This window comes from Oncorhynchus clarkii, chromosome 16, assembly GCF_045791955.1.
Source record: "Oncorhynchus clarkii lewisi isolate Uvic-CL-2024 chromosome 16, UVic_Ocla_1.0, whole genome shotgun sequence".
In the NCBI taxonomy this organism is placed as follows: Eukaryota; Metazoa; Chordata; class Actinopteri; order Salmoniformes; family Salmonidae; genus Oncorhynchus; species Oncorhynchus clarkii.
In genome coordinates, this window is record NC_092162.1 from 52,100,180 (window position 1) to 52,122,598 (window position 22,419).

The 22,419-nt window shown below is 41.3% G+C and overlaps 2 protein-coding genes across 2 annotated transcripts in view; both read right to left on the reverse strand.

The window, feature by feature from the left end:
- Window positions 1–1,332: 1,332 nt before the first annotated feature.
- On the reverse strand, window positions 1,333–9,527 carry LOC139367344 (taste receptor type 1 member 1-like; the record flags this gene model as incomplete). Its single annotated transcript, XM_071105549.1, has 7 exons — window positions 1,333–2,258; window positions 3,118–3,241; window positions 3,402–3,623; window positions 3,801–4,556; window positions 4,865–5,168; window positions 5,338–5,485; window positions 9,506–9,527. Coding segments are annotated over 7 exons (2,502 nt in total), but the record flags the coding sequence as incomplete, so codon positions are not given.
- Window positions 9,528–15,657: 6,130 nt separating this feature from the next.
- The window catches only part of LOC139367701 (intermediate filament family orphan 2-like), a 31,650-nt gene continuing 24,888 nt past the window's right edge, over window positions 15,658–22,419 (reverse strand). Inside the window, exons 4-9 of the mRNA XM_071105995.1 lie at window positions 21,790–21,975; window positions 19,095–19,258; window positions 18,413–18,584; window positions 17,776–17,874; window positions 17,385–17,521; window positions 15,658–17,111 (exon numbers count right to left, since the gene is read on the reverse strand). Of these exons, the coding sequence (XP_070962096.1) occupies window positions 17,006–17,111; window positions 17,385–17,521; window positions 17,776–17,874; window positions 18,413–18,584; window positions 19,095–19,258; window positions 21,790–21,975 (864 nt within the window). The 3' untranslated portion in view covers window positions 15,658–17,005. The remainder of the gene's footprint in view (window positions 17,112–17,384; window positions 17,522–17,775; window positions 17,875–18,412; window positions 18,585–19,094; window positions 19,259–21,789; window positions 21,976–22,419) is intronic.

The window sequence follows — 22,419 nt, forward strand, 5'->3', positions numbered from 1 at the left end:
TGTTTACACTGATATGGTGCTGGAGATAACGAGTATGACGTTGAAAAGTGGTGGAATTGCCCTTTAAGGAAATACAAAGAAGGAAAACAAGGTTATTTCTTTATTTCAAATAGTTATTTTATTTCTTTATTTCAAATAGTTATTTTATTTCTTTATTTCAAATAGTTATTTTATTTCTTTATTTCTTTATTTCAAATAGTTATTTTATTTCTTTATTTCAAATAGTTATTTTATTTCTTTATTTCAAATAGTTATTTTATTTCTTTATTTCAAATAGTTATTTTATTTCTTTATTTCATTATTTCAAATAGTAAATATACAAAGAAAAGTATATTAATTGATTAAAGCAACAAGTATCAGAGTACCAAACTTGTACACTAACCACAGCAGTGTTCTAGAATATTGGACCGTTGGGTTTTATACTTTTCGAATTCTCAGTGCAGCAAAAGCAATTTCTCCAACTGTCAACAGATTCAAATGATTAGAGGATGCGTACCAAGAGACGCATTGGTTGGGAATTGTGGTTAGTTGTGAGTTCGGTCTGTGCGTACCCTGTGGATGGGTCTATGTCACAATGGGACACCGGACTATTGTGTCCTAGCTTCTGTCCTTCTGATTTACACTTTATGTAATGTACATAGTGACTCACACATTTGGATTTAAAACCATAAAGATAGATAGATCTTTGTGTAATCACAATTATAGCGTTTGTGGCAGCACCATTGAGGCTTAGTCAATTTTATTCTTCACAATGGGCTGATCCCTCCTGATGACCCGTTTGGACATGACTCCAACAGGGTCACCAACAGGGATCAGCCAATGAAGTTGGAACTCCCACCCAGTTGACTACATTAAAATGGTGGAAGCCCTCAATGGCACTGCCCATGCTAATACAGTTTTTCAGCCACTAGAGCCTCTTTCATTCTCTGTTTCAAACAGAGCACTATGGGACATGTGTATGGATATTTTGGATAGCTGGTTTCAAATCAGAGGCTTATACCGATCCACATTTTGGAGACCAGACATGTCACACACAGACACTGAAGAAAGACCACAACACCAGCTGCAGCTAAAGAAGGTTAGCTTTGGTTTTCTCAATTCCCCCCAGTAAAAACACACACTTAAAAAGAAGTGCTTTAAAAAGCTATCAAAGCTACATGACAACCATGTTAGAGAAGGTTATACATACACTTAAATGTGCAAGGGCAACATGTATTTTCTACCAGCTAAGAGCAGAGCAACATTTACTATGTCATTTTTAAAGCCATACAATGGATTGGGAATAAGTATCCAGAAATGCAAAACGCAAAATCTATGATGAAAACATATCTTTCAGTCTTTGTTCATGGTATAAATCTGAATACAGTTTTGGAAATGGGCCGTTGTGTTCATTTGGGGCCTCAGCACCATGATGTAGACCTTGGGCATGAAATAACCACCGAGTATACCGAGCACACTGGACACTATGGCCAGCACATGCATGGCCATGGCAAATTCCCCCCTGCTAACAAAATATATGGTGAAGAAGCTGATCCAGGAGATCATGTATATCATGAGACTAAAGGTGATACACTTGGCCTCGTTGTAGTTGGCTGGCAGGTCTTTTCCCATGTAACTGAAGGAGAAGCAGAGCGTGCTGAGCAGAGAGACGTAGGCTAGCTCTATCATGGCCCAAGAGGAGAGGGTGTTACTACACTCCGTGACAATGCTGTCGGAGTAGAAGTCCACGTCCTGGGAGGGGTACGGGGGGTTTAAAGTAACACGGAGCACAGAGATCAACAAAACTGTCATGGAAACAACGAGGACGGTGACTTCAGGCCCATGGTTCTTAGCCCAGGTATCATAGGCCCGAGGAAGCTTGGAGGACAGCTTAAAGATGCACACTACCTGGAAGGAACGGACGGTGACACAAGCCAGACACACAGTGAAGCTGAAGACGAAGAGAGGCTGCTTGAGAAGGCAGTCAGTCTGAGACGGGAGGCCAAAGTGACACAGGGCACTGGCAGCCGCGACGGTTAGGGCTAGAAGCATCACCAGGCAGGTGTGCCCGCCGGCCGACTTGACCACAGGGGTGCCCAGGTTGAGGAGGAAGATGACCCCTGTCCCCAGGGTTATGAGCAAGGTCAGAGCCAGGAGGAGTAGCAGGGCGATAGACAGGGGACCGTCCCAGGCCAGCACTAGGACCGTCCGATCCAGACACACCTCGCTCTCCGCTGGGGACCACTGGTAAAGCTCACACTTCTGGCACCGGGTGGATCCTAAAGAGTGACATACCATAACATCAATGCTGGGGTCAGTTCAATATCTATAGTACCACGTTTCCAAAGATTAAGGGGTTTAGCTACATTAATTCATTGAGATTAAAAGCATCCCCATAATTGAATGGATAGCAGTGATTACAACACCATCAGAGATCGTATTCCCATCATGTGTTATTCGAGTAGACTGCTAAATAGCTAACGAAATGGCTACACAAACTATCTGAGTTGACCTTTGTATTTGATTCTCGATGCACACACAAAGGGCCCTACACACTACACACACTGATACTCCAACACACATATAAACACTCACTCCATAATTTGCTCACACACACATAAAACGCACATACATACTGACTCTAAACACACTCACATACACTCATCATATATGCAGCTGCTACTCTGTTTATCATATATCCTGATGCCTAGTCACCTTACCCTGATACATACTGTATCTACCTCTATCAATCCAGTATCCCTGCACATTGTAAATATGGTATTGGAAGTGACCCTGTATACAGTATGCTTACTTTATTGTGTTCTTCTTGTTTCTTTGTTTTTATATATTGTGTGTTTTAGTTGTACCTTGTTATTTTTTGTATTACATTGATTACTGCATTGTTGGAGTTAGAGCTAGCAAGAAAGGCATTTTACTGTACTTGTGTGCATGTGACATTAAAACTTGAAACTTGAAAACTAGTGCTACCACCTGCCATAGGAGGTAGTTTATGGAAGGGCAACATATGCCACCTGCTGGACACTTTCAAACAGTACAAATGGAATGTTAGTCAACAGACAGGGCTTGGACAATGGATGGGCATACAAGACAACTGGTTGGTGTAATCTGTAATCTCACCAGTCTTGTTGAGGAAATTGTGAGCAGCACAGGCCAGGCAGTCGAAGCAGCACTTGTGTTGTCCCGTCTGCAGCTTCCTGTGTCCTTTGGGGCATTCTGGGGAGCATATCGACGGAGGCACCTCCTAGACACACCCAGAAACACACACCGATGTTCCTCGTCCACCTATAACCAGGGTTTTCTCTTTCTATTTCTATAGTACCCAAAAACTATTCTGCAATTTCATCTGACAATGGATATGATTATAATACTACTGCGCAAATGCTGTAATTCTGAGCCTTTACTTTTCCTGTGTATCCGTCGTCACTACCCCATTCAATTTGAGCAGGGTCCACTGTGAGGTCAGTGGGGTCTGCAGTATAAGAGCCCACCTCACGGAGAGACCACTCTGTTCCCCTCCAAATCCAGTTCACGATGTCATATCCTGTGGGCGGGTCTCCGTTCTCATTAAAGTAAATAGAGGAGTTCCCAACAGAGAATCTCACCTGCTTTAACAGTGGCAGAAGCTGAGGGATAGACAGAAGACAAAGAACATGTACTAAACATGACTGTAACATACCTGTGATAGTAAATATGGTTTACTGTTGATTTCCAATAGTACATGACGTTCAAGTGTATAGTGGACTTCGATTTCTTTAGAGCAGGCTTTTTGACTACAGTACAACCATTTTGAAAACACTAACCTGCCAAGGTAGCACTTCAGACTTTTGGCATTCATCCAAGCCACAACCAAGTGCTTGATGCAGTGCATGTGCCACAGCATATACAGCCTTGTAAACATTATAAGAGGATTTGATGTCATAGCCCCCCAAAGATAAGTTTTCTGCTGCCATGCTGGAGAGGTCCGTATTTTGCAAACATTCAACACTCAGGTCCATCATGCCATTGGAGGTGCCACTAAGTAACTTTGGAACAGCATGGCTTTCGAACTCCTCAAACCCAGTTATTGCTGTGTATTTGATGGAGATGCCTAGTACAGTCCCAATGGTGTGAATACCTGGTATTCCCGACACTAGAGTGGTGACTGACCAGTCCTCTGTCCCTATCCACACCTTACCAGTTACACCCTGCTCTATGACAAACGGGAAGAACTGACTGACTTTGGTCTTGCTGGAGAACACGACAATAGTGTTGACCTTGGTCTTCAAAATGTTCTTGACTATGTTCCTCATGGTCTGGTTGTTGGCGGAGGTGAGTTCGGGGATGACCCCTTGGTAGGCGATGCAGATGTCAAAGTGAGCAGCCTGAAGGGAGAGACTCTCTATGCCCTGGAGGCCGTAGGAGTCGTCGCTGCCCAGTAGAACGATCCAGGTCCAGTTAAAACGCACCAGCAGCTGGACCATGGCGTCCACCTGGTTCTTGTCACTGGGGATGGTGCGGAAGAAGGCTGGGTAGAGGAGCTTGTTACTCAGCATCTCATTAGAGGCTTCATAGGAGATCTAGGAAAAATATCACAGATAAGAGGAGGAGGAGAAAGAGGAGAGGGAGGAGGAGGATGGGGAGGAGGAGGGGGAGAATAAATAAGAGGAGGAAGAAGAAGAGGAGGAGGGCAAAGTATAAAGTATAGGATAAATATGAATAGAATATAATAAATATTTACATATATAAATAGGTTTGAAAAAACAAGTAAGATCAAAAGGAAGAGCAAAAGAAGACTAAAACAAATGGTCACAACTGTATTCCATACTTAGTCTAGAGAGAATAGATATTAGCATTAGTATTACTGGTGACCGATCATACACTGTACCTGTGGCACTAGATAAGAGCCCAGCACTGCAGCAGGGGTGAAGGTGTAACTGCTACTATCAGGCCCGATCACTGCCACTGCCCTCTGGTCACCACCTGTGTTGTTCCCTAAAGTTCTCTGGTACTGTTGGGCCAGCATGGCCAGAGTGGCCAGCACACTGGCTGGTTGATTGCAGGTGTCATACGCCTGGTAACCCAGTGATACCCCTGGGAGAAGATGCTGGTTTTTGGTACCGTTGTTGATCTCCTCCAAAGCGAATCTCATGGCTTGTATCAAATGATAGCCATGTTTATTAAATTTGCCTCTGAACAGGAGAGAATTGATTGCAAGCAGAATCAAAATAAATCTATAATATAAAGAAAGTGTTTGACTCAAGTCCCAATAACTCCCTGATTCTCTAAAATTAACTAAAAGGCCAGGGAAATAGATTAACAAAACATGTCCTCTTGTGAGATCTTTGCTATTGTACTTACTCTTTACAGGCTCCCATGTCTGGTAGGTTGGAGCTGGAGGGGGCCAACTTGTGTAGGGGAAAGAGACCAGAGATGGAGTAGTCCCCTGGAAGCTGCAGACCGGTTCCCTCAGTCAGCTGGTGGCCAGACAGGATCAGTACCAACCAGCCCAGGACGACACACACACCACCACACACATCCATACCTTAACCTCAACAGCCCTGAACTGGAAATATGGGCATTCTACCTATTTTTATATTAGAATGGATGGATGGGTGGAGTGGAAAGAAGGTGGAATGGAGGGAGAGAGGGAGGGGAATGTGGATGGTTTTGCATCTTTCCCAGTGATGAAGTAAGGAACATTTGCATTTTGAGATTGTTTTTTCCTACAGTAGAGTTAGCTTTATATTGAAATGAACTGCATGAGTGTACAGGAGTAGAATCTTATTTTGATCACTCTTTTGTGATCACTGGTAGGCCTGATCATGACAACGATGAGACAGCCTATAAGGAGGAGGTCAGAGACCTGGCAGTGTGGTGCCAGGACAACAACCTCTCCCTCAATGTGAGCAAGACAAAGGAGCTTATCGTGTACTACAGGAAAAGGAGGGACGTACAGGCCCCCATTAACATCGACGGGGCTGAAGTGGAGCGGGTCGAGAATTTCAAGTTCCTTGGTGTCCACATCACCAACAAACTACCAAACACATCAAGACAGTTGTGAAGAGGGCATAACAACACCTTTCCCCCCTCAGGAGACTGGAAAGATTTGGCATGGGTCCCCAGATCCTAAAAAAGCTCTACAGCTGCACCATCGAGAGCATCCTTACCGATTGCATCACTGCCTGGTATGGCAACTGGTCTGGATCTGACTGTAAGGCACTGCAGAGGGTAGTGCATTTGGCCCAGTACATCACTGGGGCCAAACTTCCTGCCATCCAGGACGTATATACCAGGCGGACCTATATACTAGGAAGGCCCCAAAAATTGTCAAAGACTCCAGTCACCCAAGTCACTACTGTTCCCTACCGCAAGGAAAGTGGTACCGGAGTGCCGAGTCTAGGACCAAAAGGCTCCTTAACAGCTTTACCCCCAAGCCATAAGACTGCTGAACAATTAATCAAATGGCAACCCGGACTATTTACATTGATCCCCCCTGCTACTTGCTGTTTATTATCTATGCACAGTTACTTTACAAACTACCTCGACTAACCTGAACCCCTGCACATTGACTTGGTACCGGTAGCCCCTGTATATAGCCTTGTTACTGTTATGTAACTTTCTTGTGTTACTTTTTAATTTTATTTTCATTTTTTACTTTAAGAGAGACACCACACACTTAAAATCTGTGCAACTGTCAGATTGTGGCTAACCTTTCAGTCAAAGCAATGTAAATCAGAGCTGGTAATTTTTTTTCTATCTTATCTGTTTTGTCTTGATTTTTGAGGGAGGGGCGAAGGGGAATCCCGATTAGAATATGTTGAGGGGAAAACACATTTTCTAACAAGAGCACATCAGGGTACTAAAATCTTTCCAACATATCTTCTGCTCCATTTTCCATGAGTGGTGGACAGTCGATATAGAAACCTTCCCGAAGTTATTATTGCTGCTAACACTGTTGGGCTGAATTTCCATTCTCTATCCATTACCAAAACCACAGTGACATTTGAGGCCCAGATTGTGCCCCATGTGTAAACACACCTTTAACCACTGACAGCCTATTTGCCTCATACTCACACACTGCAGGATCTGCAAACTCAAAAGAAGACCACAGTTTCCCTTTGTTTTGACGGCAATATTAGACATTTTGTTAACCTCATTATTACAAATGCAAATGCCATGTAAAGTAAAAACATTGTACAAGCTTGGCAAAAGAAAGTATTTCCATGTCCATCAACATAGTTGCACTGAGGACATTTGCCTAGATGTAGGTTTCTAGCCACGGTAGGGGCAAAGAATGCATCTGTGGTTTTTAGTGCTGAGAAATTAGTGCTATTTGTTAGTTGGTTTTAGAAATGGGGGGGACATAATATTTGTTATTATTATTATTTTTATCCGGTCAGATAAACACCCCACACAGCCATCCCGACTGTTCAGAGGCGTCCGCATGGTCCTAAAAAACCCTCCTGCCCCCAGTGAAAGTTGCACCTTTGCTTTTTGAAGTTGGTTCGGTTTGGGTTCGATAAAAAAAAAAAACTCATGGTTTTTGATTTCGGTTTCCATTATTTGGGTTGAACACTGTAACAATACAGCGTAAACAATTAATACAAGTCCCATGATGGTAGTGACTGCTCATTACTGCTCATCACTTAATTAACCATCATTTATTCAAATGTCTTTACTTTAATAAAATATGTCAGATGTTGTGAATATTACATTTGTCATCATCTCATCTCTGTAGAGCTGTTGCATATGCTGTCTGACAAAATCACTATTTTGTAAAGAAGTCATACATTTATGACTGCTGAATACCAACTATCAATCACTTAGCTCATGTATTTTCAGGTAGAGATACAGTACCTCCCAAAGCAACAGCTGTTCTCTATACCTCACGATCGCGCATTCTTCTACTTCTTCCATAGCAGGCATAAAATAAACAAGGGGACAAGTAGATGCGCAATGAAATGGTCATATGGTCATTGTAGTTAATTAACACTTTTTATGCACTAAACTATGTAGCATATTGGACTGTTGGAAACTACAACACCACACTACATCTCCAAGTTAAGGATGGATGTGATTTATCTCTAGAGAAACTGCTTTGCACACTCTTGGCATTCTCTCAACCAGCTTCATAAGGAATGTTTTTCCAACTGTCTTGAAGGAGTTCCCGCATATGCTGAGCACTTGTTGGCTGCTTTTCCTTCACTCTGCTGTCCAACTCATCCTTAACCATCTCAATTGGGTAAAGGTCGGGTGATTCTGATGCTGCACTCCATCACTCTCCTTGGTCAAATAGCCCTTACACAGCCTGGAGGTGTGTTTTGAGTCATTATCCTGTTGAATAAACAAATGATAGTCCCACTAATAGTCCCAAACCAGATGGGATGGCGTGTTGCTGCAAAATGCTGTTGTAGCCATGCTGGTTAAGTGTGCCTTGAAATCTAAATAAATCAATGATAGTGTCACCAGCAAAGCACCCCCAAGCCATCACACCTCCTCCTCCATGCTTTACGGTGGGAACCACACATGCAGAGATCATCTGTTCACCTACTCTGTGTCTCATAAAGACACGGCGGTTAGAACCAAAAATCTTAAATTTGGACTCATCAGACCAAAGGACAGATTTTCACCGGTCTAATGTCCATTGCTCATATTTCTTGGCCCAAGCAAGTCTCCTCTTCTTATTGGTGTCCTTAAGTAGTGGTTTCTTGGCAGCAATTTGATGATGAAGGCCTGATTCACACAGTCTCTTCTGAACAGCTGATGTTGAGATGTGTTTGTTACTTGAACTCTGTGAAGCATTTATTTGGGCTTCAATCTGAGGTGCAGTTAAATCTAATGAACTTATCCTCTGCAGCAGAGGTAACTGGATGTTCCTTTCCTGTGGAGGTCCTCATGAGAGCCAGTTTCATCATAGTACTTGATGGTTTTTGCGACTGCACTTGAAGAAACGTTCAAATTTCTTGAAATTTTCACCATTGACTGACCTTCATGTCTTAAAGTAATGATGGCCTGTCGTTTCTCTTTGCCTATTTGAGCTGTTCTTGCCATAATAGGGAATTTTACCAAATAGGGCTATCTTCTGTATACCACCCCTACCCTGTCACAACATTGATTGGGTCAAACACATTAAGAAGGAAAGAGAATCCACAAATACACTTTTTAAAGGCACTCCAATTGAAATGCATTCCAGGTGACATTTTTTTTAAAACATTTTTATTTCACCTTTATTTAACCAGGTAGGCCAGTTGAGAACAAGTTCTCATTTACAACTGCGACCTGGCCAAGACAAAGCAAAGCAGTGCGACAAAAACAAAAACACAAAATTATACATAAACAAAGTACCTCATGAAGCTGGTTGAGAGAATGCCAAGAGTGTGCAAAGCTGTCATCAAGGCAAAGGGTGCCTACCTTGAAGAATCTCAAATATAAAATATATTTTCATTTGTTTAACACTTTTTTGGTTACTGCATGTCTCCGTATGTGTTATTTCATCGTTTTGACGTCTTCACTACTATTCTACAATGTATAAAATAGTAAAAATAAAGAAAAACCCTTGAATGAGTAGGTGTGCCCAAACTTTTGACTGGTACTGTATATCTATATATATATACACATACATACATATATATATAAATAAATACATACACATATATATATATGTATGTATATATGTATATATGTATATATATATATATATATATATATATATATATATATATATATATATATATAGTGAATTATAAGTGAAATATGTACATATATATCCACGGTTGAAGTCGGAAGTACACTTACGTTGGAGTCATTAAAACTTGTTTATCAACCACTCCACAAATTTCTTGTTAACAAACGATAGTTTTGGCAAGTCGGTTAGGACATCTACTTTGTGCATGACACAAGTAATTTTTCCAACAATTGTTTACAAACAGATTATTTCACTTATAATTCACTGTATCACAATTCCAGTGGGTCAGACGTTTACATACACTAAGTTGACTGTGCCTTTAAACAGCTTGGAAAATTCCATAAAATGATGTCCTGGCTTTAGAAGCTTCTGATAGACTAATAGACATAATTTGAGTCAATTGCAGGTGTACCTGTGGATGTATTTCAAGGCCTACCTTCAAACTCAGTGCCTCTTTGCTTGACATCATGGGAAAATCAAAAGAAATCAGCCAAGACCTCAGAAAATAAATTGTAGACCTCCACAAGTCTGGTTCATCTTTGGGAGCAATTTCCAATCGCCTGAAGGTACCACGTTCATCTGTACAAACAACAGTACGCAAGTATAAACACCATGGGACCACGCAGTCATCACACCGCTCAGGAAGGAGACACGTTCTGTCTCCTAGAGATGAGCATACTTTGGTGCTGAAAAGTGCAAATCAATCCCAGAACAACAGCAAAGGACCTTGTGAAGATGCTGGAGGAAACAGGTACAAAAGTATCTATATCCACAGTAAAACGAGTCCTATATCGTCATAACCTGAAAGGCCGCTCAGCAAGGAAGAAGCCACTGCTCCAAAACCGCCATAAAAAAGCCAGACTATGATTTGCAACAGCACATGGGGACGAAGATCGTACATTTTGGAGAAATGTCCTCTGGTCAAAAAGTAGAACTGTTTGGCCATAATGACCATCGTTATGTTTGGAGGAAAAAGGGGGAGGCTTGCAAGCCGAAGAACACCATTCCAACCGTGAAGCACGGGGGTGGCAGCATCATGTTGTGGGGGTGCTTTGCTGCAGGAGGGACTGGTGCACTTCACAAAATAGATGGCATCATGAGGAAAAAGAAAATTATGTGGATATATTGAAGCAACATCTCAAGACATCAGTCAGGAAGTTAAAGCTTGGTTGCAAATGGGTCTTCCAAATGGACAATGATCCCAAGCATACTTCCAAAGTTGAGGCAAAATGGCTTAAGGACAACAAAGTCAAGGTATTGGAGTGGCCATCACAAAGCTCTGACCTCAATCCTATAGAAAATTTGTGAGCAGAACTGAAAAAGCATGTGTGAGCAAGGAGTCCTACAAACCTGACTCAGTTACACCAGCTCTGTCAGGAGGAATGGCTCAAATTCACCCAACTTATTGTAGGAAGCTTGTGGAAGGCTACTCAAAACGTTTGACCCAAGTTAAACAATTTAAAGGCAATGCTACCAAATACTAATTGAGTGTATGTAAACTTCTGACCCACTGGGAATGTAATGAAAGAAATAAGAGCTGAAATAAATCATTCTCTCTACTCTTATTCTGACATTTCACAATTTTAAAATAAAGTGGTGATCCTAACTGACCTAAGACTGAAAATGTTTACTAGTAATTGTCAGGAATTGTGAAAAACTGAGTTTAAATGTATTTGGCTTAGGCGTATCTAAACATCTGACTTCAATTGCACATATACATATATATATTTCTTCTTGTTATTTTACAATTATTTGTATTGTTAGAAACTTCAGGTGTAGGGTCTTAATTTTTACCAGTGTCTCACAGCAGGAAAATAATCCTGCAGCAACAGGAAATGTGAATTATTATGTGGATTATAATTGATTGCCATTTTAATAGGGGTTGGTAAATTTTTTGTTAGGACAAATCAAGTCTGAAATTTGAAAGTGGAAATCACAAACTTTAGAAGCCTTTTAAAAATAAAATACAGTACACATTTTCATTCCCTGCTGTGCAGGAACATTCAGCAACAAATTGAGATCTTACATCGGTATAAGCCTCTGATTTGAAACCAGCTATCCAAAATATCCATACACATGTCCCATTGTGCTCTGCTTTAAACAGAGAATGAAAGAGGCTCTAGTGGCTGAAAAACTGTATTAGCATGGGCAGTGCCATTGAGGGCTTCCACCATTTTAATGTAGTCAACTGGGTGGGAGTTCCAACTTCATTGGCTGATCCCTGTTGGTGACCCGGTTGGAGTCATGTCCAACCGGGTCATCAGGAGGGATCAGCCAATCGTGAAGAAGAAAATTGACTAAGCCTCAATGGTGCTGTCACAGACGCTATAATTGCGAATATACAAAGATCTATCTATCTTTATTAGATATTGGTATTACATTGGTATTAAAGGCCTTTTCAAACAAATTGTACAGTTACAAAGGACCATTTTTCATGTCTCCTCTGGTTGCTTGTACAGTACATTATCAGTTGGAGATGTCCTATCAATTATGACATCATGTTTATCATACCTCTCCAATTCAACATAAGCAATTAGGGCTCCCTAGTGGCAAGCGGTCTAAGGCACTGCACCTCAGTGCTAGGTGTCATTACAGACCCTGGTTTGATTCCAGACTGTATCACAACCTAGCCGTGATTGAGAGTCCCATAGGGCGGCAACAATTGGCCCAGTGTCATCTGGGTCAACAACGTATTTGGACTGTAGTGTTGACACAGGTGTAGGCATGTGAGTAGCCTGTGTCAGTCTCATCGCACACTTGTGCGGATGAGTTAGTGTCCCGAGAACGTGACTGTGAGCCCCTAGGTGATGACTGCTGGGTCAGGGTGTCACCCAGTAAAAGTTCTGGACAACTTGTGGTTCTGTCTGTGTTGCTTTACTCAACAGTAACTAATCTGTGTGCCTTTTCCAGATGACATCCTCTGCAGTCTGGACAATGTAGGACACAAGTCCAGTCTGAGCAATGACTGTGGCAGGAACACACTTTGGTCCTTTGAGGTAATTTTGCTAAGACAGTTTCTCCCGGATTCAGATTTCTGTCCTTTGCGCTCAGTTCATGACATTTGACTTGACATTCTTGTTGACGTCGCACTGTCTCCTCTGCATTCGTAGGTTTGAGTAGGTCGAAGCTTGTGCATAGTTCTCTCTTCATGAGTAGCAATGCAGGCGAAGATTTGGTGGTTGTGTGAGGGGTGTTCCTGTAGCGCAGGAAGCTGTTCAAGCATGGTGCGGTGTCGCTTGACTATGAGATGTTTCATGGTCTATACCAACCATTCTGCCACCCTGTTGGTAGATGAGTGATACACCATTCACCTGTATGAACCATTTCTTGGGGCACCAGCTGCGGTCTGTTGTTGCTAGCGAGTTGGAGTGGCAATCCGAACCGACTAAACACTTCTCCAAGCTTCTCGATGGTCTTCTCAGCAGTTGTAGACCTCATGATGGCTAACTCTGGCCACCAGAGGTGCAAGTTGAGGGACGTTTCGAACCTTCTGACATGAGAAACATGTTTTCACTTTCTCCTCAATGCTTCCCTCCGATCCAGGCCACCAGAAGTAACTTAGTGCAATTTCCTTCATGCAAACCAAATACACTGCAACGCCGTGGTCTTAAACATAACGAAACAGGGATAAACATACCTGTATTTGTCCAATAGAAACTCTCGTTTGCAACTGTTGGACTAATGATTACACCCTAGATCAGTTAGATGCAGGCAGTGTGCAAGGCGGTATTGAATGTGTCACTGTCTGTCCATGTGTCACTGTTTGCCACCTCAAATTTCTCTCTTGACTTGTGTGCACCTACGTTGTAAATGTTCATTCATAGGCCAGGTTGTAGCAACCTCATGATGGCTATAGGTAAAATTTGAGTATCATGTCTAAACCTATAGAAGTGTAGAAATGTGAAGTGTAGAAATATTTCAGAAATGTACTAACAATATTAGCAATTAACATTGTATTTTTTGTGGTAACAATTAGTGGTCCAAGAAGAGCAACCAGAACAGCCAGGCCTCAGAGGCAGCACAGGACCAGGCTAAGATTCCCCACGAGGATAACTATTGCATACTTAAGTCCATTCATTTTTTAAAATTATTTAATTTGGCCACTCAGTTAAAAACAAATTCTTATTTACAATGATGGCCAAGCCCGGACGATGCTGGGCCAATTGTGTGCCGCACTATGGGACTCCCAATCACGGCCAGATGAACCAGGGACTGTAGTAACGCCTCTTGCACTGAGATGCAGTGCCTTAGACCGCTGCACCACTCTGGAGCCCCCCTCTGTTCTTGGATCAATTTGAAATAAATTGTGTAAACAGTTAAAAATGTTAATACACAAGCCTATTAGGCGTTTGTATAATTCCACTACCAATGCCTGATGGACACTGTTTGATGGACACAAAATCATGCTAATGTCAACCATCTCTCCTGTCTCCAACACCCAACATGGCAGCAGAAACTGCCAAGTCTCCACTACAGAAGGATCTTTCCTCCACCTCTCAACCACAGGAGAAACCACATAAGCACTCCCTGTTGGTGAGGATGTTTTCAACAATCAACTGTTTCAAAGTCCTTCGGCAAGACCCTGTAGAGGAAGTCTAATTATACACTCATTGAATATCACATTTACAGTATTTCATTATAGCTTTGGTCTTTACCATATATATTTTATATCTCATATCTTATCTAATTTCACACAGTGGTGAATGTAACTGTGTAGGAGAGTTAAAAAGGTTATTCCATCAAACTTAAAATTATTAGAATAGTACACAACGCAGAACAGAACAACCTGGTTCGGGGTCATTGGCCCAAGCCCGCGAACAGGAATATTCCAAGTTCAGACAGAAGGGGGAGTCAGATTGCTATGATCGCCAGGAACTTTACTTTGGTGTCTATTTTTAATTGTTGCGCTACTAGTGCTGCCTGTTGATGTTAGGTAGGCAGCTACAGTAGCAGAATTTTAACATCTTTGGGTTTTGTTTCATTAAATGTATTTTTATTTCATCTGGGTGCTTGCGTCACCTACTAACACAGTACTTACTACCCGTAGCTCCCGTTCTCCTCAGTCCGAGAAAACACTGAAAACCTTTATAGAAGTCCATAACGTGAAATAAAACATCAAGGTTAATGCTGTATATATTGTTATAAGGGAGTGTGACTATTGAAATATGTAACTTTGACAGTTTTGTTATTAATATAGTTTACAGAGTGCTAAAAAGTGTTGTTCTTTGTGATGCAGACTAACCGCTAAGCAGCCGACTGGTGCTTGCGTTTTATTATGGGAGATGGAGTTTTGGCCCTCTAAGGTCTGAATGGAATAGAGGCGATTTCACGTTGTAGCTTGTTTGTGTTGGTGTTTTTGTACATGAGTTGTTGTATTTTGGTACTGTCAACACGGAAAGCACCTAGCAATGTATTGGGGGGTGTTAGACAGGCTGTGTGTTTGACCTTTCTTCATATTCCTTTATAGAACAACTTGTCAGATGGTGCATTGGAGACTGATGTGTTCCTGTCCTGTCTTTTCACTATATTATTGCAGATCAACATAAAAGCCAAAAAGACAGCCTTGGTGTCGCTCTTCATTTCTTGGTTCTCGTGGTACATATAAAGACCGCTACAACTGTCTGAAATGTGTTGCAACTTTATAGTAATTCAGATTAATGATATTTGTAATCAAGCACATTTAAATCTTACACAGTAGGCTGTCAATTTGCTATCTGCCCCAAGACAGAACATGTTAAAATAAAGAGCAATATTTCTATGGAATCAAATTGTATTCAATATATGGTTCAGTTATACAGTACATTTGCAAGCATCAGAATTCAGCTGCATTTTGCACATAAAATAGAAATACGAAACTTGCAGCCAGCAAATCCCTGCCAGCCATGATTGTTCCCAAAGAAACTAACAGATATATTCAATTACGAATGTCAAAAATCATCAACAATTAAAATGGGATTATCCTTAATGATTCAAAATTGCTCTTTTACATTTTTTTGGAGAGCATTCAAACGATGAAATCTAAACAAACATCCATAACAGGCTGTGTGTATCATAAATGATAAATGTTCATGCTAAAGTAGCACTTAACAAAAATAGAACAAACGTAATAAGGCAATTTATATTAATTCTGAGTCCAGCGTGCATATCAGTAGCCTGGTCCCAGATCTGTTTGAGCTGTTCTGCCAACTCCTATGGTTGTTATGCCAAACCAACAATTGGAGTTGGCTAAAGGGCACAAACAGATCGGGGACCAGGCTCGTGTATCAGTAGGCACATGGGTATCATTTAAATGACCATGTTTGTTCATATTTACCCTCTGAAAAATACTGAGTGACACCATGTTGAGGCCAGATGTACAGTTGGCACTGGTACAATGGTTTCACCTGTTCGTTTTAGAGAGATTTTCTTTTTAAAAAGGTAAAGAGACATTAAGAGAAAGAACGAGAGAATAAACAGAAAAGTAAATTAAGACAGTGTTGTGGTTTAGCTTTTAGCTTTGTATTTAGGTCTGTTTTCTTTTGATTGCCTTCTGAAAATGATAGGTGTAAATTTGCATTAATGCAAATGCTTCATATATCTGGCCCCAAGTCCTCTAGGCTGTCAGATTAATAGACAAATCATAACTGGCCAGCAAAGTAATGAAGGTTATTCCAGAAAAATAAGGCTTGCTTATTGCATAGTACAGTACTTCAACTCAGTTTTACCCCTCATGTGATGGCTGTGTCCAGATATGGGGGAACTGGGACACATTTACTGACTTTACAGTACCTGCAAAGGCACTCCGGGCCTTCTTTGTATGTGTATAAGCAATGACATCTACAGTAAGGCAATCTCAGAGTGCATCCGAAACTGACTTCAGTGTGTGAAGACTGACCTCTTTAGTACATCAAATGCAATTTCCCTGCCAACACTTACTCTGAAATATATCATATGGACCACTTTGATAGACTCCCTAATGGCTGAATATGTCCGGATTTCTGTATCTTAACATGGTTAGGATGAATACTGGGGTGAATACACAGTTAAATGACCATAGGTGTACAGTAAGTTGAGTGTGTGTGGAGATATGTGTTGAGTGGGGGTGAGTACTTTAGTCAGTGAAAGGACAGTGAGAAGCAGTGAGGAAGAACCAACACTGCACCTTGTTGAGGAATACAAGTTCATCCCTGTATGGGTAATAAACGGTGAAGCACCAATAGTTTACATAGAGTCCACAGGACTCCTCCTAGATCAATTGGAAACCTGCTGAAGGAGAGGAGGATCACAGCATTTCCTCCATCATCTCTGCAGGATCAGGTGGTGGAGGGAGGGGCCGGAGGGTCAAGGGTCAGGGTTCAGTTATCAGCTGACCCCTCCTAATGCCTCTCCGTCCTTCTCCAGCTCCTCCTGGATCTCATCACTGTTCCCTGAGTCGCTGCTCGCCACCGAGCTGAATGATGGAGACTTCCTATATCAGAGGGAGGAAATAAGGAAGATGTCAGTCATATCCTCTATGATTAGGCCTACTGTATTGACAGAGCATGTCCAGAATTACTTGACTAGACTAGTGCTTAATAATGTGAGGAGAAACAACTAACAAATTCTTTGATGGTAAAAAAACAACAATTAAATAAAATGGAGACTGATTAATGTTGACGTTTCGGCATCAAATGGAAAAATGCCCCATTGCATTGAAATTACATTGTTTCTCATCATGTGTGGAGAAAGAGGCGTGTCTGACCTGCCGTTGCCCCCTGAACCCTTAATGAGTCTTCTGCAGGTCTCCATCTGCACATCCAGGCCTCTCTTCATAGAACACATCTCCATGTACTCCTGTAGGTGACGGTTCATATCACTCTTAGCTGTAGCCAACTCATACTGGGTGGGGGGGAGAGGGAGAATCAGAGAGGTGGGAGAGGAGGAGTGAAAGAGAGAAGGTGGTGAATGGTGTAAGAGTCAGAGCAAAAGAGTGGGAGGAGATGTGAGAGGGTGAGTCAGAGGGGATCGAAAGGGGAAACAGGTTGGGGGGTAAATATGGACTGTAGCCAAATATTAATAACAATGAATGACTAACACACAGGAGAGTGAGTCACACAACATTAACTATGACCTCTGTTCTCTTGATCTCCCACCTCTATTTGCCCCATGGTCTCCTGGTACTCCTTCTCTCGGTTCTGGAAAAGCATCTCAGTCTCATCGATCAGGCTGCCCAGACTGCCATCTTGAGAGGCCTATCAATGCACAACAGACCCATTTAAACGATGTGTACTGTAGCAACATTGAAAATACAGTAGTAGACTTTACTTTTCAAGTTTTAATGTCACATGCACAAGTACAGTGAAATGCCTTTCTTGCAAACTCAAAACCCAACAATGCAAAAATAAAATAGCAAAGTTGGGTCGGAGCTTGCAAAACAGAGGCTATCCAGTACGGCGCCATCTTTTTTGCAGCTTGGAGACTTGCGCTATCTACAATAAGCAATTTTATACAGTTAACATTCATACAGTTATAGAATGTAGATGGATAGGTAAGGTAAATAAACATTGGCCGAACACACAATTAAACAGCACACAATTAGACAAACAATAAAATAAATAATTACACAGTTGTATTGACATATATTTCCTTTACATTCTGAGGCCAGCCAGAATAAAGGCCTTACAGCACTAGGGCATGAGGTGATTAAATCATCAACAGAGACAACTTACTTTTTTTTTGTTGAAGTTCCCAGACAATGCTTTTGGATGAACAGTAGGGGGCAGCACTAACCTGCCCAGGGCCTTCCCCTTGTCCTTCTGCTGCAGCACAGGCACCTGCAGTAGCGCTGGCTGCAGCACAGGGGGTGTTGTAGTTGGCGAAGTCCTCCCAGAGGAGCAGTGTCTCCCCATTCTCCTCCCAAGCCAGGCTGTCACAGTCGTCATCAAAGTCAAACGTCTCCCTCCTGGTGACAAAGGAATTATCATCTATGCAAGTTCTGCATACAAGAGGGATGGAGAAGTGGGGAGAGGGAGGGACAGAGAAAAAGAGAGGAGACATGAAGGTGGAAAGGGAGGGGAGAAAAGAGAGAAGACAAAAAGGGAAGGGGGAAACCAAAACGAAAGGCATGCACATTTGAAAAGGGTTGCAAAATGAAGAGGACAGGGAAGAGAAAGAAAACAAACAGACAGACAGTGACTGACAGACAGATGAAAACATGACACAGTAACAAAGCACACATGAAACTGACTAGGAGATGCTATCTAACCAGACACACTACAGTGGGGATATAATTCAAAGAATCATATTGTATGGCTCAAACCACAGTTATTTGGATAACATTTTGACCGTAGTCCTTGAACTAAACCAGGTCAAAATCGACATGTTCCGGATCAACGGCAAAGATCCAGCACTCATTAGCAATTTAGGCAAAACAGGAAGTTACATAACACAGGTCAAAGGTTGGGCCACTCACAACTGGTTGAGCATGCGTTTCATCTCGTCTGTGATGTTGAGTGACCCTACGACGTGCTCCGCTTCATCCTCCTCTCCCCCACCAGACTCAGCTTCCATCTCAGGACTTCTCTCCTCACACACAGCCTTACGCTCTTTCTTCCTGCACGATGCAGCACCAGCCCCCTGTGGGAAACACACCACACACTAGTCAACCTACTACACATGTGTGAAGGGGAGTGAGAGTGTGTGTGTATGTAAAATACAGAATTTCATGGACATCTTTATTCCTTCATATGGAATGGCCCAATATACTGGTGTTTATCACTACCATACATAAGCAAACATACAGTACCAGTCAAAAGTTTGGATGCACCTACTCATTCAAGGGTTTTTCTTTATTTTTACTATTTTCTACATTGTAGAATAATACTGAAGACATCAACACTATGAAATAACACATGGAATCCTGTAGTAACGAAAAAAGTGTTAGACAAATCAAAATATTTTATATTTGAGATTCTTCAAAGTAGCCACCCTTTGCCTTGTTGACAGCTTTGCACACTCTTGGCATTCTCTCAACCAGCTTCATGAGGTAGTCCCCTGGAATGCATTTAAATTAACAGCTGTGGCTTGTTAAAAGTTAATTTGTGGAATTTCTTTCCTTAATGTGTTTGAGCCAATCAGTTGTGTTGTGACAAAGTAGGGGTGGAATACAGATGATTGCCCTGTTTGGTAAAATATTTCCCTGGGTGGAGGGCTTTTAGCGGGTGGAATAGTGGGGGTCAATTGGAGGTTTACTTAGTAGCAATGCAAATATCCTGGTACAGCTATATAGACACTCAATCATCATATTACTTTTTAATGGTACGTTTACAAACATATATTTTGATGAACAGAATTGAAACTTGTGTATCATTGTGGTAAGTGGTGAAATAAGTATAGCCAGTTATAATTGTAATGGCTTAGCAGATAATAAGAAAAGACGATCAGTATTTACCTGGCTTAAAGAGAAGGAATATAATGTATATTATTTACAGGAAACTCATTCAACAATTTTAGATTAAGTTTTGTGGAAAAACTACTGGGGGGGCAAAATATATTTCTCCCATGGGCAAAAATTTAAACGGGGTGATGACATTAATTAACAATAATTTTGATCCAAATGTGCAAATTGTCCAAAACAGATCATCAAGGTATATAGATTATATTAAATATGTTATTGGACAATAAACAGATATGATTTATTAACCTATACAGTCCAAATAATGATGATCCAAGCTTCTTTGAAAATATAAGAATTTATCAACTCTACAAGCAACACTAGACTCTATTATTATGGTGGGAGATTTTAATATGGTTATAAATACCTCTATGGACAGTAAAGGAAATCACACCACAAACTATCACCCTCAGGCACTTAAGGAAATCATGAATGTCAAGGACATATTGGAATTAGTGGATATATGGAGGCTTAAATATCCTGACCTAGAGAGATATACATGGCGGAGGCTTAATCAAGCTAGTCGTCTTGATTATTTTCTTATGACATTCTCTCTGGCACCAAAAGTTTTTAAAAAGTGTTGATATGGGACAGAATACAGTCGGATCATCACATAATTGGCATATATATTACTGTTATTGGAAATTTCATCAAAGCCTACTGGATGATAACTTGTTTATAACTAGGACAGAAGAATTTATAAGACTTTTTCCAACATAACATAGGTTCAGCAGATCCCCTTATTGTATGGGACACTTTTAAATGTGCCTTTTTAGAGGCCATGCAATTCAGTACTCATCTGTAAAACAAAAGCAATTTAGATAATACAAGTCCATATTAACAAAGTAAATTGAAGGACTAACAGTACAGATAGAAATAAAAAACTGTACCATAGAGGCACAGAATACGTTAGAGGAAAAACAAAAAGAAATGGAGGAACTTATTCAAGAAAGATCCAGTGTAATATATTATACAAATTAAGCAAACTGGAAAGAAAATGGGGAAACATTTCCAACCGCCGTGTCTTTGTGATACACAGAGTAGGTGAATGGATGATCTCCGCATGTGTGGTTCCCACCGTGAAGCATGAAGGAGGAGGTGTGATGGTGTGGGGGTGCTTTGCTGGTTACACGGTCTGTGATTTATTTAGAATTCAAGGCACACTTAACCAGCATGTCTACAACAGCATTCTGCAGCAACACGCCATCCCATCTGGTTTGCTCTCAGTGGGGCTATCATTTGTTTTTCAACAGGACAATGACCCAACACACCTCCAGGCTGTGTACGGGCTATTTGACCGATATGGACAGTGATGGAGTGCTGCGTCAGATGAACTGGCCTCCACAATCACCCGACCTCAACCCAATTGAGATGGTTTGGGATGAGTTGGACCGCAGAGGGAAGGAAAAGCAGCCAACAAGTGCTCAGCATATATTAAAACTCCTTCAAGACTGTTGGAAAAGTATTCCAGGTGAAGCTGGTTGAGAAAATGCCAAGAGTGTACAAAGCTTTCATCAAGGCAAAGTGTGGCTATTTTGAAGAATCTCAAATATAATATATAAACATTTTTGTGGTTACTAAATGATTCCATGTGTTATTTCATAGTTTTGATGTCTTCCCTATTATTATACAATGCAGAACATAGTAAAAATAAAGAAAAACCTTTGAATGAGTAGGTGTGTCCAAACTTTTGACTGGTGCTGTATCTATTTACCTTGCTCTCTGGGGTTGCTCTGGAGGGGCTCATGTGGGGACTCATGTTGAACATCTTGCTCATGTCTTCGGAGTTGCGTTGATGGGCCACATCACATAGTTTGGCAGTGATGTCAATGCGTCTGCAGATATCCATGTCCACCTTCATGGCCTTCTCCTGGATCGCAGTGTCCAATTCTGACATTTCCTAAAGGATGGAGTTGGTTTATTGTCAGTCAGATAATATCCATGAGCTGTGTCAATTCTTACATTTGCTTAATACTGTCAGTATCAGAGAGTATCGTTTTACGAGGCAACATTTTCCTATTACGTAGTTAAATCTAGTTTTAAGGCCATGACTTGCACTTTTAAAGTAATAAACTAACTGAAAAGGCACTTAAAAGGTGTCATTGTTTGACAATAAATAAATGAACTTAAAAGGGTTAAGAAGTCACTGGGAAGGGCCAAGAGTCATTGTGTGTGAAACAGCAGTCTGGGCAGGTTTTGGCTAGTCTGTGAGTGTAACTACTCCAGACCACAGACAGAGTGTGTGGAGCGTTCATTAGAAAGCTGGCCAAAACCACAGGGCCTCAAAGAATGGGGAGGCTGTGTGAGGTGAGCCATAAGGGTTTCTCATCTCACTGCTACTCGA